Source organism: Leptosomus discolor, chromosome 1 (assembly GCF_034619465.1).
Source record: "Leptosomus discolor isolate bLepDis1 chromosome 1, bLepDis1.hap2, whole genome shotgun sequence".
Lineage (NCBI taxonomy): Eukaryota > Metazoa > Chordata > Aves > Leptosomiformes > Leptosomidae > Leptosomus > Leptosomus discolor.
The window spans coordinates 204,832,340-204,849,911 of NC_141391.1; the positions used below are offsets into that span (position 1 = coordinate 204,832,340).

The window sequence follows — 17,572 nt, forward strand, 5'->3', positions numbered from 1 at the left end:
TTTTTATGCCAAAAAAGTGTAATATATCCATTAGCTTAGGGTTGAATATAGATTTCAAATAGTTATGAATACTCAAGGTACTAAAAACTTAAAATCTATGCAATCAATGTTTCTCTAGATGATAAAGTTCAATAGATTGCAAAACCTAAGACAAGGACAGCATCGTCTCTCAGACACTGAAAAAGGTGGAAAACAGAGACCTAGTTGTTGGCACTGTGTCAGTAGAGAGACAATGGATGCTTGTTCTATTATTTATATGAGCTGACTGCTTGGCAGATGCCACTGCAATAACCGTTTATTTAAAATGTAGAAAAAATAGAATTTGCTTTCCTTTATAATCACACAATGCAAAATACTAATGAAAATGTTGGATTTCCTGTAGCTGAGAAGAAAGTATTGTCCTAATCTGCTTTCAGTCAGCAAGAAGCTCTAATCATTCCAGTCACATAATACTAGATAGAATTAAAAAAACTCATCTTTTTATTCTCTGAGATACAAGGGAAAGGAGGATGAAAATGTTTATATACAGCTTAAAACGGTAATTATAGAATCATAGAACAGTTTCGGTTGGAAAAGACCTTCCAGATCATCAAGTCCAACTTTTGTCCTAGCTCTATCAACACCGCTAAACCATGTCCCTAAGTACAACATCTACCCGTCTCTTAAACACCTCCAGGGATGGTGACTCCACCACCTCCCTGGGCAGGCTGTTCCAATGCCTGACAACCCTTTCAGTAAAGAAATTCTTCCTAATATCCAGCCTGAACCTCCCCTGGTGCAGCTTAAGGCCATTTCCCCTCGTTCTATCGCTTGTTACTAGGGAGAACAGATCAACCCCTGCCTCAGTACAATTCTTACTTTTTTCCTTTTTCACAATACATATAAGTTTTTTAGGACTACAAAAGAAAGTTCTTATAAACTGTAAAGTGTTGGGGCCAGAGCTGCCTGTGCATCCTTCTGTGTACTCTTCACCAGGTAAAACTGACTGGATGGCTAAGCCCAAAAAGTTGTGACAAATGGAGTTCAATCCAGTTGGTGGCCAGTCACAAGGGGTGTCCCCCAGGGACCAGTACCGAGGCCAGTTCTGTTTAGTACCTTTATCAATGGTCTGGATGAGGGGATTGAGTGTACCCTCATTAATTTTGCAGATGACACCAAGTTGGGCGGGAGTGTCGCTCTGCTTGAAGGCAGAAAGGCTTTTCAGAGGGATCTAGACAAGCTGGTCTGGTGGGCTGAGGCCAATGCTATGAGGTTCAACAAGGTCAAGTGCCAAGTCCTTCACTTGGGTCACAATAACCCCCGGCAGTGCTACAGGCTTGGGGATGAGCGGCTGGAAAGATCCGGGTGGAAAAGGCCCCAGGGGCATTGGTTGACAGCCGGCTGAACATGAGCCAGTAGTGTGCCCAGGTGGCCAAGAAGGCCAACAGCATCCTGGCCTGTATCAGAAATAGTGTGGCCAGCAGGAGTAGGGAGGTGATCATGCCCCTGTACCGGGCACTGGTGAGGCCGCACCTTGAATGTTGTGTGCAGTTTTGGGTCTCTCACTTCAAGAAGGACATTGAGGTGCTGGAGTGTGTCCAGAGAAGGGCAATGAAGCTGGTGAAGGGTCTAGAGAACAAGTCCTGTGAGGAGCGGCTGAGGGAACTGGGGTTGTTTGGCCTGGAGAAGAGGAGGCTGAGGGGAGACCTTATCGCTCTACAGCTACCTGAAAGAAGGTTGTAGTGAGTTGAGGGTCGGTCTCTTTTCCCAAGTGACAAGTGATAGGACAAGAGAAAATGGCCTTAGGTTGCTCCAGGGGAGATTTAGATTGGATATTAGGAAAAATATCTTCACTGAAAGCATTGTCAAGTTTTGGAACAGGCTGCCCAGGGAAGTAGTGGTGTCACCATCCCTGGAGGTATTTAAGAGATGTGTAGATGTGGTGCTTAGTGACACGGTTCAGTGGTGGACTTGGCAGTGTTAGGTTAACGGTTGGACTTGATGATCTTATAGTTTTTTTCCAACCTAACCGATTCTATGATTCTGCTTCCAGTGCTGTAAACTTAGATCCATTCCCTGTAATACAGGCTATAAGTATATATTCACCTCATTTGTTTTTCTACTTGAGGACATTCGTTTTATACAAATCTTGCTTAAAGAAAGCTCTTAAATGTGTGCTTAAATCAATCCCTGATCAAACCAACACATCCTAAGTGTACACAGCCTAGCATAGGTTTCTGTGTTAAACCATAAAAAACTACATCTGTTTCATTTTGTGCTGCTGTTACCACTTAACTGCTGTATTCCTCCTCTTATATTTACCCCAAATCATCATATTGTTTCTCAAGCATATAACTTTTTTTTTGATGACAAAAAGCAACAACAAAACCTCCTTATGTCTTATAAGTGTCTTGTCAGTATGTACTGGACCACCAAAAATGTATATGTCAGGTCAACACACAGACTTTTCACCTCTGATCAAGGCTTTTAGAGCAAATATGCTAATTCCAGTCTCCTGAACAAATATCTGCATAAGTAATTACATAAGTAATTCCCTGACAGTTTCAGCTGAATATCAGGACAGATGACTTTTTTATAGCATCTCAGGGAAGAAACCGTTGGGGACAGGGAGGGAAAGGCAGAGTCAGAAATATGCTTTTCAGAACAACAAATCTTATTCCTGCTACTTTAATTAGACTGTGCTTGCATGTCAAGTGGAAACTGAAAAAACAACTTAGAGGCATTTAACGAGTAGTTGAAAGCCTCCCACTCAAGCACCTTCTGGATCAATGGCCACAAGTGCTCTGTGCATTTTCCCTGCTGGCCCTAACACCAGCACCATCTCACAGTCAGGTTTAATACATTGGTATTGTCTGCTCTTGAAGAAATTATCACTGAAGGTTTCAGACATGGTAGGAGACACAGGCTAAAATGCACGCCAGCACGGCCTCACCTCCTGCCACGCACAGTAAATGCTATTAAACCACCTTTGCATGGCACTGCAAGAAAATGTTTCATACTCCCACCAAGAAAGGCTGGACACTACTACTCTGTGTACTTAATCTCCAGAAGGCCTATTCTCCATCTTGCTTTTGAAGTTATTTAGAGATCTCTTAATTAGGCAGTATTGGGGGAGCATATTTTTTTTTAATAATACAACAACTAAAACGAGACAATGCTACAAGCAGAGATTGTCATGCAAATTTAACAATGCATTAAAAATCAACCAGTTTATTTGCATAAAGAGGGCAAACACCTACCCTGGCCCCTGGGCAGTGCTGCCTTGCATCCTTTCCACACATGGAGCTGGCAGAGCCAGGCAGCACAAGCAGCGTCCATGCATGGCTCAGTCCCACTTGCCCTTCTGCCTATGCTCCCCTGAGTTGAAACACTCCCTTTAAAATGCAATCTGTTAACAAAAGCATGTCACCGATGCATGTGAATCCAATGCAAAATATGAGAAATTTCAATATAAAATGATGACAGCAATTATTGGGTGTGCATTTCTTGCTTTTCCAACCCAACCCAGCCTTGTCAACGCCCAGCACAGACCATCATCCCCACAGACTGCCAGTGGATCAGACCTGATTTGGGAGGACAGCACCGTGGGGTTTGAGAAGATCTATCTCAGCTTCGTATTGTCAGTCACTGATTTCCCTGGAGCTGGCATTGCAGATGTCATCCTGGATTTCCTCTAGTGGAAACAGTCACGAACCACTGCGTACAGATATGCAATGCAGCTGCTAGCAGCGGGCATAGGGTTAAACTCTGCTAGTGTGGGTAAAAAAATAACCTCATTTTCCAGAGTGGTGCTGAAAACCTTTTTTTTGGGGTGTTCATGAGATGAGGTATTTTACTTTAGGAAACCTGAGTGTTTTTCCAGCCCCCTCCAGAATGAATTTGTCCCAGTGTCTTCCCTCACTAGGGAAAGGCACAGATGCCAGGACCCTTGTAAGGGCAGAGTGAGCACCAGGCACACAAACCCCAGAGCATGACCAAATGGTGACAGTTTCAGGGGAAGGACAGGGACAGGGATTGTGCTCCTGGATGCACAGCATGCTGCATCTAATCAACAAGAGGCTGGAGGGACATCCCTCTCTCTAGAGGTTCATGAGTGTATGCGAGTGTCTCTGGATTTCTTTCTTCCAAATCACCTGGAACGATTTGTGTCATCGCACAGGGGACAAATCGTTATTACTTAGGCTTTACTCAGTGGAGCAATACCGCACTCGAATGAAGTGTTTTTAAGCTTGTTGGCACTTGAGTAGGGTGGCACTTCAAGTCCTATTTCACAGGTGACATTGACTGCATGTAGTTCAAGTAGAGAATCAGCAAGTCATATTTCTTTTTTTGCTTTTCAGTGACGGACAATCTAAAAGTCTTTATTGGCACCTGGTTTCAACTTGAATCATTGTGGTTTAGGAAAGAAATCCTTTACAGAATTGTTGTAATTGAAGCATGGGGTTAGTAATGCCTTGAACTGACAGTGAGCCTTGACAGCTTCTTGTGTTCAGACCTCCTTCTTCCTCCGTGAGCAGTTTATCTCCTCTTGCTACTTCTAAAAACACGTTTTCCTCTCTTGCATAGCATCAAGCAGAGAAATACATTCAGGCTAATGAAAATGTAAGTTAATATAGAGAGGAACCTTATCACCTCTAAGTTGTTTTTCTTTTGAAGCTCTCACTCACTATGTCAGGATGCTCCTGTTCCCTCTCATTTTTCTTTTATTTCTCATCCTTTTGGAATGATTTCTTCCTAGCCAGGAATTACCTCTGGGGGAATGCGGAGCATGCAACTTGCCTTTTGGCTGACTGACAGGTTAGATTTGATTAGTTACTTGCCTTTTGACTGAAAATAAATAGCACACAATGACAGAGTGGGACTACAGACTGGTGTGGAGCAACACCAATTAAGAGTTAGTAAGGACCCTTCATCTAAGCAATATTCAACTGCATTAAAGACAGCATAGAAACTTCTGAAAAACAGCACAAAAATCAGTTATTGGATATATGTATCAAGAAAACAAAAACCTCCAATTAATATCCGGATAATTTTCTTTCTCTAGCAGAGACTTTTTCAGGCATTGCCAGTATTATTTTTATTATAATTACTGCAAATACTATGTAGTTTTTAGACTTGAGTGTGAATATGGGGATGGGTATGATTTTGGATATGTTACATATTTTTAAAAGAGAAAAATTCAAATACACAATCCTGTTCCATTAATCTCACCTGTCAGGTAGGAACATCACCAGCAAAGAAATTTCAATACAGAAAACGTATGTTTTGCACCTCTTTCTAAAAGTAGCTTAATTGCACTGCATTATTGTCATTTGCTCCATGAATAAAGTGTAAATATGGAGAAAAACAAACAGATAATACTGGTAACCTGACAGTAGCAATACCCTTAATAATTCTCTGAAGCTGCACCGGCCAGTGCAGAGCTCGTGCGTATGCTCATTGCAAAACTAATGCTAATGTGAGCATATGCTGTAGGAAACGGTGCCCTTACTGCACAGCACTGTTATCCCCAGGGTGCAGATCGCTCCTGCTATGGAGCAGCAATAATTGGCTCCTAGTATGCATTATCAAGCAAGGGATGATAGACACAGAAAGATGCAGATCATTCATCTGGCTGCTGGCTCTCTCCCCAAATCCCCGTTTTCTCACACGCATGCAGAGATCCAGTAAACAGTACACAGTTTGGTATTATTGGTATTATTTGGTATTTGTTTGCATTCAGACACTTGCTTGAGCTCCCCTCTGCATGTGGTCCGTGTTTCAAGAGTTTGCTGCTATCTGCCTCATAAAGGAATTTTGTGGTTGCCATTGTTGTTGCATACATCCTGAATTTTATCCTGGGCTGTTGCATAAACAGCATCTCTGAAGTCCCAGTCCACTGCTAATATGTTTTCCTTCTCACTGTCTACAAAGAGCCCTCTCTTCCACTCTGCCAGCCTAGGGGAGAGAAGAAATACTGTACAAAATACCTTCTGTGCCTTAGGTGTGGCGTTTTCTTGTACATGCCCAGGAGCCCGGCAAGCCCGGCTTTTGCTCAAAATGTGGAATTCCCATAATGAAACACAGTTGCAAAACAGACCTTAGTGCTGCATTGGACCCAAAGCTGGCTGTGGGATGCCCTGCCATTTCAGCTGCTAGAGGAAGTCATTGTATCTGGTCCTTTTAATGAAGACTGGGCATGTGTTTGATTTGGAAGATTGTTTGGTCCCATTCTGACTTGTGTGTCAGCATACACCTGTGAGGAAATTTGCAGAAACATACTTAGTGACCATGATTTCTTGCATGCGCATCACAACAGAGCTCTAAGAAATACTTTAGTTCATACTTTTAAATGAGACTTAAAGTCTCAGATCTCTTGCCTTTCTTTATGCGCTGGGGCAATATATTTGGGTTTGGTTTACTCTATACTCAGTATAGTCACATGACAGGAGATGAAGAAATGTTAACTAAGAGCTATGGCATGATGTTTTGCTGAACTTTGCAGAAGTGTTGGAAATCATAAAATAGTTTCCATGATGCACATGGTGGGGACTACAACCAAAACCTCACACTGGTAATGTCATCCCGGGCTATCGCTACCAGGTGAGGCAGGGCTCCAGCTTTACGAATGCCTCTGAAAGTCCAAGCAGATGGAAAAAGCGACACAGCTGTCCTGCAAGCAGAGGAAGGGAGTGCCCTAAAAGTCCTAGGAGCATCAGGTGGCCATAGTTTTGCATTTCTGGACAACATACATTGGTGTAAATAGAGCTGTTCTGAATAAGCAGGAAGGAAAGTAGAACCCAGAGAAGTTTCGCGTACTCCTGTTTGTACTCTGTCCGTTTGCAGATGGGTTTTACCTCAAGGATCCACTGTATATGAAAAATTTAATATTAGATGTGTTACTTTTGTTGTTCTTCCTTGTCAGTGTAACTGGCCTAGTAGCCAAGAAAAAAACGATATGTTTTGACTTTCCTTTTGGATCATTCCGTTATGGTCCTTCCTGACATTTTCATAAGCAAGTGAAGCATGATCCATTAGAGAGGGCACACAGCTGGCTGAAAAACCACACATCAAGTATCTTTCAATGTTTTACTGTTGAACCAATAGGCTATTTAAAGGACTTCATATGGATCTATCTTGGGCCCATTAATGTTACTTATTTTAATTACTATATTAGAGAAAGGTTAAAGAACACGTATGAAGAGTGTGTATGAGTCTAGACAGATATTGGAAGAATTTTGGCTGCAAGAAATCAGACTTCAAAGGCAACCCTGGCAAATACTGAAAGGTTTTGAAATCTCTGAGATAAAACAAAGTTGTGAAATACTACACTTAGAAAAGAGAGAAGAAATGAGGAATTTGAAAATAAAGGATAACTAGCACTGCTGGCATGACAGCTCTGTAAAAGAAAAACAACCCAATTGCATTGTAGTTCTAGCTGATTTTTAGAAAACAAAACGGCAAATCTTTCCCCATGGTACATTAACTGGTCTGTTAGCTGTGGGTCATTAATGGAGAATAATTATTCTTTAGACAAAACTGGTGAGACCTCAACTATAAAATCTGTATGTGCAGCTACAGGCCTATCACTTCCTGAAAGATGGAGACAGACTGAGACCAGAGGAGACAGAGAAAACAGTATGTTGTTCAGAAAGTAAATTGTTAGAGTACAGGTGGTGTGAAGGTACTGGGCTTCTTACTTTGAAGAGAAAAAAAGAGAATAATAAAGATTTAAAAAAAAAAAAAAAAGGAAAAAGTAATCCATTTAATCCATTTTAGCTTGTCTGGACAATGAGGGAAATAAAAAGAAAGAACAACTTAATTGGCAGCAAAACGCAATGCAGCATACCAAGAAATGTTGTAGGGTCTCCTTTTTTGGAGGTGTTTGACAGAGGCCTGGGGCAGAGAGCTTACTTGTCTCTCCTTTTGTTTCCAGAGAGGATTTCTGGGCACCCATTCAAGCTCTAAATTTCTATCAGCAGCATATAACAGTACTGTCATTTGCTGTTGGCTACTGGATCATGTGACTATTAATTTCACAGGGAGTCAGCTCTGCAACCATTTCTTCTGTTCTCCACTGAGACAGGTACACTTTCTCAGGAAGAGTGATGTGCTTAGCTTTGCGATATGCTTACTTTTACTCATGTCCTTCACTGAATCCCTGTGACAGTGCTTTTTATCACCAATCAAGCCATTTCGGTTTAGGAACTTTTCTTTTGCTATGCACAGAAAAAATCCCTACAAATTATTATATGGATTTAAAAGAGTGCAGAAAGAAGAACACAAGAAGAAAGCAGAATGGGACTTCTGATACGATTAGTCATGCATAGAGATATGCATAGACATATATAAATAAGCATACTACATTATTTATTGTTGTCTTTTTTATGTTCACAGGGCTACAGCTACTCATAGGGGCCAAGTTATATTCAAGGATGCCTTAGCACAACAGCTGTGTGAACAGGGAGGTAAGAGCCACCATCGTACTAAAAATATCTGGCAAATGTGATTTTCCATTGTACTTGCATGTCAGTGTTACTCATCATGAAAGTTATTTCCTGGAAAACTTAATATCAGGATCTAATTTATATTCTTAAAACAGATACTTTCTTTGGCTTCATACTTCCCCTTAGTTATCTGGGAAACCCCTCTCTCCTCTCTGCTAAATATTGGGTAATACACAGAAGTTAAAGTAAATCCTATTTCATTACACACTTACCTGAAATCAGCCTGTAACAACCAACATTATTTTTTTGCCAAAAGCACAAGCTGTGTTTTAACTCTCACTGTATAACCTACAAGCAAAAAACGCAATATGCCTGCAGCAAAAGCATTGTTTACCATCCAGCTCACACATATCTTTGTGAAGAACTTGCCTTCACATTTTGTGAAAGCAGACCATCAAATTTTTGCCTGTCACCTATAACATTTGATCATATTTATTGCTAAACAAAATGTTTGACTTACACAAACTTTAAAAATCTAATTGTTTGCACGGCTTATCATACACATCCTTTTGATGAATAACCTAAAAATAAATGTCCTGTTGCCAGCTGTTGTCTACAAACAGCATGCTGCTTTGAACTTGCTTCATTAAAACAACGAGAAATAGAGAAGGTGTTTTTGGTACAGAAGAGAAAGGAATTTCCGTGCTGATCCAGTTTTCTCTGCAAAATTCCAGTAATATTTCCGTGTGAAAAGAGACAGTGAAACATGGGTCAACCAGTCTAAAATAAATATTTAAAAATTAGAAATATCATATTAACAAACAAGAGAAACCCCCCCCAAAGTACATCTTTTGGGGACATTAGAGCTATAGGGTTTTTCCTATGAGTTTGTGAGTATCTATGCAATGGCTTTTGCAATAAGAAGCTGTTGAACATTACGTCAGGAACATATATTGAGTTACTCCTATAAGGTAAAAATAGTACCTCCGTGAAAATGAGGGACAAGTGTTTCTGTTTTAAATGTTAGTATCTGAGTTTTCAGTATTTTTGTATTTCAATGGGAAGAAGGAAAGGGGATTCAGAGAGGTGACTGAAGATGTTAGCCACCAAGTCAGGAAGTTAGTTATATTTTGAATTAATTAGAAAAATATAACACAGGTGCTGGCAATCAGAAGGGAGTGTTATAAGGATCTGATTGGAAGGTGATTGGGCCAGGAGTGTAACAGTATTTTTACTGTGTGGAAGGAAAAAACATCTGGAGAAGTTACTAAAATACATTTAGTATTCAGAACAGGAGATAAATTGTACCCCCACAATGTGGAAGAGTAGTGTTTCAGTAACTAGCATAAGGGGATATAGAAACAGAAGTGTTGGCAGGATCAGCATTTGGGATGTGCTAAGGAAGATGGTGAGGGTATCTCACCTGGGCTACTCACTGGATGGACACAAATCAAGAGTAGAAAAATTAATATGCAGAGTCATCAGCATAAAATAATGAAAAGCCTCACAAGCAGATGAAATTCTCCAAAGCAGGGCTGCATATTGAGTGCACCACAGCCAAAGGCAGTCTGTGGTGGCCAGAACAGGTAAGGAAAGAAGAAAGCAGTAAAAGACATATTGATGGCAGAGTGACAGAGAGCCAGAGAGCTGGCAGTGACCAGCATGATGAAAGCTACGTGCAAGAAAGTTGAAAGCAAATATATGACTATCAGTGTCAGAACTGGCAGCGTGCTCAAGGAGAATATGGTCAAAGCAACAAGATTTCTCCCTGCTAGAAGAAAATATCTTCTTAAGCAGAGACTAGTGAGTAGAAATATATCCGTATAGGCTTTGACAATCCTTTCTTCAGACATGCTGTACCAGGAGATTTTAGTAGGAGAGCTGACAGCAGAAACTGTAATTATTTCACCCTTCTCTGCTTTACATTTCTCCAATTTTGAAGCATAACTTAACCTCACATCAACATGTTAGCAATACTTATGTTGGTTAGAACAATAAGTCATTACAGTACTGCGTGTTGTCCCTGAATTCACAGGGACTCTGCAGAACAAGGAGAAAATGGTATTTGTGTATTGGTTGTGTGTAGAGAATAAAAGATGCTGAGATGTGCCGTCCTTGGGCCTTCACTCGCTGTTCAGCTGTGACATTCCCTTTGCCTCCTACTCCTGCCCAGGCACTGGTAGCCATGTCCTGCACCCAGAGATACTGCTGTATAAGCAGTTGACAGTGTATGACAGCCATGTAATCAGACATCAAATTTCCCTGCAAAACCAATGTGCAAGCTTCTCAGAGGTTGTCTTGGTCCTTCTCCCACTTTATCCTCACTAATTTCCTACCTCGGCCACAGTTTTCTTGACTCAGATAGTGAACCACCCGATTGCCCATTCTCCTCCCTCCCATCCATTCCCACACCAAGCTCTCCTCTGCCTTTTTGTTCTTATTTCTTCAGCAAACAACATGCATTGCATTAGTCCCCCTGACCAGTGCGTACTATTATAACTCTTATACTATTAGGATTAATTTTCCTATTCAAATAAAATATACTTTCTTTGAAGCAAATCTCGCTTCTTTTGTTCCATTAAAACAATCACACTTTCATCAATACTGTTAATGTGAACAAAGGATTCTTTCAGAAAGAATTGGTGAATTTATTTAGATGCAAATATCATATTAAGATACATGGAAACAGCAAAGTATCTTGACTTAAATGAGGTTTTATGGTCTGTTTCTGGCCCTAAACATTACTACACTGAAATGCTGTAGTGAATGATGTGACACATTAAGTAAAGAAAACAGAACTAGAGGGCAACTTCATAGATTTATTACAAGACCTCTTTTTAATAAGTATGTTCACTGGAGATGGCACCAGACTACATAATAGCTAGTAAAAAGGATATACATGAAGATGTGAAAGTAGCAAGGAATCTCAGAAATCATGTTCACTGTGGCTGTCCACCCTCAGATGTGCATTAGTAAATCCTAATATAGTCAATGCGATTTGTGCAGCGAAAGGAAAGTGTAGTTCTTATTTTGAAGAGAATGAGAGGATGATAAAGGGTAACATTAAGGGATGGCAATGCCAAACAAGCAGCCCTATGTATAATGTAAATGGAATAAGGAATGATGCCATAGGCAAAGGCACCAAAGAAAGTAAAATAATAGTTTGAAAAGCTGTGTGTTCAGCATACAATAAATATTTTAGGAAGCTAGAGAGATCTTTGACAACTGATATAATCTTTGAAGTTTGTAAGATTTTTATAGGATATTGAAGAAAGGAGACAAAAATTATCAGACAAAATAGTTAATCCAGCAAAAATAGGCAAAAACCCAAAAACTGTATAAGCCAAGACAGAAGAGATAGATATCTCATAAATACTTTTAAAGACAAATAAGGATGTTAATGACTGATTATATTCTTGCCTTTAATAATATCTTTAATTAACAATATCTTTATCTTATTGATCTAATAGTAAAATAAACAGAAAATAAGGTAACTTATTATTGTGCAGATTAATTCATATTTACTCTTGGCCTCAGTAGAACAAAAATCATACATTAATAAACAGGAGCACAATTAAGATTTGGCAAAACACCAGACCTGGCTGCATTGCACTGTAGAACTCCAAAGAGTTCAGGTCTGTATGAAAACAGCGATGCTGCTGAGAGGAACAGCTCGCAGTGCGGGGATGGATGCAGCTGACACTTGTGCCACACAACCCCACCTGCCTTTACTGCATCAAGTGGGGTGCTAAAAGCTTAAGGAGGCCATTTCCCACTATGTAACTTTGGACCAGTAGCACTGTTCTTTGGAATAAGGCCTACACTGGGAGATTTGTGTGTGTGTACTTTAGTTCTGGCTGACTAGAGGAGAATCTTAGAACAGTAAAACCTAAGAGATGGAAAAGATGAAGAATTTTGCTCCCTCCTAGTGCAAAATCATTCCTTTCAACATAGGTTCCAGAATTGTATACAATCTCATACTCAACGCCACAAATTATAGGATTGGGAGTCCTTTCTTAAGAAACCACTCTACAGTCTGACAGATATCTCCATATGAAAGTAAATCCTGGGAATTGGCCCAGCCTCTCTTTCATTTGATAGCTTTTACCTGAATGTTTGTGGAAGACCTTTTAAGTCTGTTTTGTACCTTGTAAAATTTAAGAACGCTCTGTAAAACAAATGCAAAACAGATTACAGGCTCTCAGGCTTGACCAGAGCAGTATTTTACGGAACAGAAGACTGGAGTTCAGAGCTGACGTATTGTTCCTTGGCTTATGTGTCAGCAAGAATAATGCATCCCTCGGGCAACACACTGACTCTCTCTAGGGGGACGTTCAGCCTCTATCATTCAATAGCAACTTTGTTTACCAGTAGAGAGAAAGTATTGGCAGGAGTCTAAATAAAAGTATTAATTTCCTTTTTCGTCTTCATCTGGCTACTAATGACAAGGAGATTAGACTTTTTCATAATCTGAAAAATAGGATATACCTCTCTCCACATCTTGTTTGTGATGAATTGACAAGCAACAGCTAATAGCTGCTGGCGTTAAATTCTGAGCACGGTGTTTGTCTGGGAGAATTCGAGCCTTTGGGTTTCTGTAATTCACTTTATATTTAAAAAATAATTCAAGGTTCTGAGAAAAAAGAGAAAAAAATCTATTTTCCAGTGGGGTTTAAGAATATTTTCTTATGCTGTATTCCCTACCTACCCCTGTATGCAGGCTTGACCCTACGGATCTATGGAATGTGAGTGTCAACAGTACAAACTGGTGTTGCTGGAACATGTGTTTAATTTGCATTATGTTAGCTGTTTTTCTCTGAATGGAGACTAGTTTTGCTTAACAGTTAACCATTGCCATGTTTAACGATTTTGGTTCTTGTTTTTCCACTGACATTAGGACTATCACCAAATCTTTTTTCCCTCCTCATATTCCAGCTTCTCTATCTGAAGATGACATTCCCTTCCCACTTCTCTCATATTTCCATTCCAGTTTAACCAAAACAGGGCATATTTTTCTATTGGCTTAACCTTTCAGTAGCTTTACTTCATCCATAGAAAATCTTAGCCTTTTACTCTGACGCCTTCATGATCCCCCATCCCATTGACACAGAGCCCCACAATCACCCCATTGACTTTTGAATTCCCCATTACTTTCCTCAAGATTCTCACGCTTCCAGTTTGACTGCAGCCTTTCTCTCTCTGAATCACTTTGTATTGTCTACTTTCTTCTGTGCCTTTCCTTACCAAAGGGATTGGCTTGTCTTACAAGGCAAGCATCCTACATATCCTTACATTTTCTCATATTGTATTTGCTCATGCCTCTTAAATTGTGAACTCTGTTGAGTTCCATTTCCATTCTTCGCTTAGTACAATTCGTCTCTTGTAAAGCTCTGTGTACACCCAGGGTTGTAGTTAAAAATCAATAATAAATTACTTTACTTTTTAAAAAAGACACAACATTCTCATTCAAGCTAAGATGCATTTTGGAGCCATGCAAATACGTATTCTAAATTTCAAGCCACCCAACCATGTGCCTAAGGAATGTCTAAGAAAGTGAATCATGGTTTAAAATATGAAATAAGATGGCCTTTTTTTTCCCTCTCAGACTGAAGTATTGTGAAATTCTTTTCAAATTGTAAATGTTTTATATCTTTGTGCTCTATAGCTACTCTGCAACGTATCATTTTCTTCAGCATTATCATGTTATGCAAGGAAACTCCGTTTGACTATAGCCACACTATGGCCTACTGTACAATCCATATTATTTTAAAGTAAGTAGTTCCCTAAATTGAAAAAAAGGCAGATCTGAAAATATTTTAAAACCTGTTTTAAATTGGTTTTGTGTGATATTCTGAATTTCTGTTATTTTGGGGACCCTAACTACGACACTTGAAGATCAACACAGTGCTCTTTTACAATGAAATATAAAATGTAATACAGAAATTATTCATAGAGAGATTGAAGTCTAGGTTTATCACTCATTAAATGGTGCTTCACAGTCTGTTGTCATATTCAGCTCTGGAATTTGAATTGCAAAACAGATGAAGGAATACCTGAGGCAAAAATGCTTGGGTTTCTCAGATCTTGTAAAGATTTGGGAAGCATAACCCCTCCTCAACATAAAGTCTTTGTAAGAACAACGTTTTTTCTGACAGTAAGTGTTTGTTTGATTCCAACTTTAGTTTTTTAAATGAGTCATCAGTAGCACTAGTACGAATTTGCACAGTTTTCTTCATTTCAGTCTATTGGTAAGCAGTTTGGGTTTGCAATATACTGTGCATATGATTGAAGAGCTGTTTTAGAAAAAATTCTCATATCTCAATTTTGTATTCTTTAATGACATAAACAGCAAGTTATATTAAAAAAAAAGCTGAAGTCACAGGAGTTTGCAAATGTAAAGATATCAAGTTTGTGCAATATGTGTACCTCTTGGCTAAATGCTGAAAGTTTGCATAATAACTTCAGAAAGTATCGTTAGTGACTGTGTATCCTGGTCTGGACTGCCTTCCACACAAAGCCCCATCCAAAGAGCCATGCGAAGTGACCCAGGAAAAATTACAATCTAGTCTTTCATTTTCATTTTGAGATCTGCACTGCTGTCGTTGGAGAGGAAGGTCTCTTTCAATTGAGTCTCTTTCAGTTACCTCAAAGGCTGATTAAATTTGCTTGGCCGGCTAATGAGTCTGCCCATGATGTGGTCTGACACAACCACCCTCCTCATAGATGAATGCCAGCAGAGTGGCTCTCAGCCGTACCTGTGTTTGCAATGGATCATCCCTTAGTAATGATCTGGAACTAAGGAAAAGGGCTAATACACAGCATCAGAGACAGAGGACTTATTTTAATCTTAATCTCTTACAACATCAGGAGTATTTCAGATCCCATGCCAGAATATACTCCTTTTCCTGCAGGCAAAATCCAGAACACCTTGCATTGCTCAACCTGGAAATAATTCAGTTAAACCAGCTTAATCCATTTATTCTGTGCAAACAGTTTTAAAAAGTTTTCTAGAGAAATTTTTACATGCCTCCATGGAGAAAAACAATGACTGGGACTGCAAGGGACAAATGCAATCTTTTCCTGTGTAGTATCTACCAGTGCAGCCCAGTGTTATCCTGGGGATAGTGCCAGGCTTAATGGGCAGTTGGAGTTGTATTGCTCCAGACTTCGTACCATCATGGTGAGAGATCTTGGCCTTTGCTAGAGTCATTATTGGCATTTCTGCTGCGGAAGACAAGACGACATGGATAAGTTTCTTGTATAAAAAATGGAGCAAATTAGCTGCATAAAGAAAAAAAGATTTCATATTTCTGCATGTCTGCAATTTCTATTCAGCATCAGATTCTTAAGAATGCCTTTGCTCTTCACTGCAGTTAAGCTTTCAGTGGTTCTGTGGTTGTTTTCAGCATTTTCTATATATAAGGTTACTGGAGTAAAAGCTGTCGATCTTCCAATTTGTCAGTCAAATGAAAGGTTTCTATCTAAGCTAAATCTGGACTGCCTGCCATCCTTTTCTAGTCTGCAGATACCTCAGTTGTTTCTTGTTCAATCTTCTTAATCACCAACTTCCCCGTGAAATGCTGCAATTTCATTACAGAATGTCACACCTCCATGCAAACCCAGTGTTTAAGGAGAAAGCAGGCAGAGAAAAACAAAATTCTTGAGATCTGTGTTGGACTTTCTATTCAGATGACTATGTGTGAGGGCTCTACACAGATTGCTGCATTCATTTTTATGTTCATTTTTAATCTATTTTTAATTTGTCAGATGTTATAACAGAAATTGCAATACTTCAGTAATTTTTTGCAAATATGCTGAAGAAATCAGGAGAACTGACACAATTTAGGTCAGCGCGCAACAAGAAACACAGAATCATCAAAAGAATCCCAGCTTCGAAAACTCTCTCTTTTTTTGGTGTTCTGTTTACCAATGTACAAAATACAGCTAGAAATATAGCTGCATGGGTGAGGTACTGAGAGGCAAAAGAGGTAGTTGGTCTCCAGGAGCTTGCTTAAACACGCCCTCTTTGCCTCCGTGAAAGAGGCATAACTTTGGATTTAAGATCAACCAAGGCTATGGATGTAGTAGCTACCACGGAGTATCTAGCACACTGTGTAGCCACCTTCTAGACTTCCCCAAATTTTTATGTAGCTGTGCCCTTTCAGATAGGTTCTGTTTTCATTTGTGTCATGTTACCATGAGACTCCTGTTGCAAAGTGTTAGGAGAATAGTACTTAATAAAGTTTTGTCATTTCATACACATGCCCCCCATGCAGTGTGTCATTACAATATTCTACTTTTTCTTGGAAGACAAAGACCTACTGGGGAATTGATCCAGCAGTGTGTGTAAAAATGTGCTTTAAAATTAGTGTTTGATACAGTGACTTGCGGAGTCAATCTGTTACTTGTTGCCCTAGGAATACTAGGATTTTTTCTCCCAACAATATACACAGTGAAATGTTGTCCAGTGCAGTATAAATGGTCAAAGGGTGGTATTTTTGTCTCACCTAGACTATTTCTTTTATTCAGCCTAATTCCTATTCTCTTAATCAATCATTGAATTACTGAATCTTAATCCAAAAAATTTCTAATATCTCATAATCCTAGACTAGAAATGATCTTTCTTACCTTTCTGTACAACCATTTCTGTCTCTCATTTGTTACTGATTTTTTTTTTAATTAGAGAATATTTTTTTTCTTTCCTATTACATTTTTATATCTTTCAGTGTGTATCAAATTTTTCATAATTAAACTGTTGGGATAGTTGACTTAAGAGAACATGTACTGTACAATTTGTTTTATGCTGAATTGATTTTTAATGGTGCAATTAAGCCCTGATCATAGACCGTATTTATGCATTGTGTATCCTTGTTCTCTGCAGCCCCGACAGAAGCTCCCTTACATCCTCACCTAGGTAGGTGATTTGTCATTCTTATTACTAAAACTCAGAATCACTAACTTTACTATAATAAACGATCTGTAAGGTCATATGAAACTAGCTCTGGGGAAATCAAATAAAAATGGGACTCATATAAAATGAATTTCATTATGTCTAATTCTGATTAGTTGTTTTTTCATTGTGATTTTTATTGCTGTTTTTATATTGCCTTTTAGCCCTTGCAGTGTGAGTATATCATGCTGCAGAG

The 17,572-nt window shown here is 39.3% G+C and overlaps 1 protein-coding gene across 2 annotated transcripts in view; it reads left to right on the forward strand.

Moving 5' to 3' along the window:
- Window positions 1–17,572, forward strand: part of RELN (reelin) — a 297,464-nt gene that overhangs the window by 112,903 nt on the left and 166,989 nt on the right. For both annotated transcript variants that reach the window (XM_086474260.1, XM_086474253.1), the window contains exons 4-5: window positions 8,377–8,447; window positions 17,308–17,340. In XM_086474260.1, coding sequence (XP_086330386.1) covers window positions 8,377–8,447; window positions 17,308–17,340 — 104 coding nt within the window. The remainder of the gene's footprint in view (window positions 1–8,376; window positions 8,448–17,307; window positions 17,341–17,572) is intronic.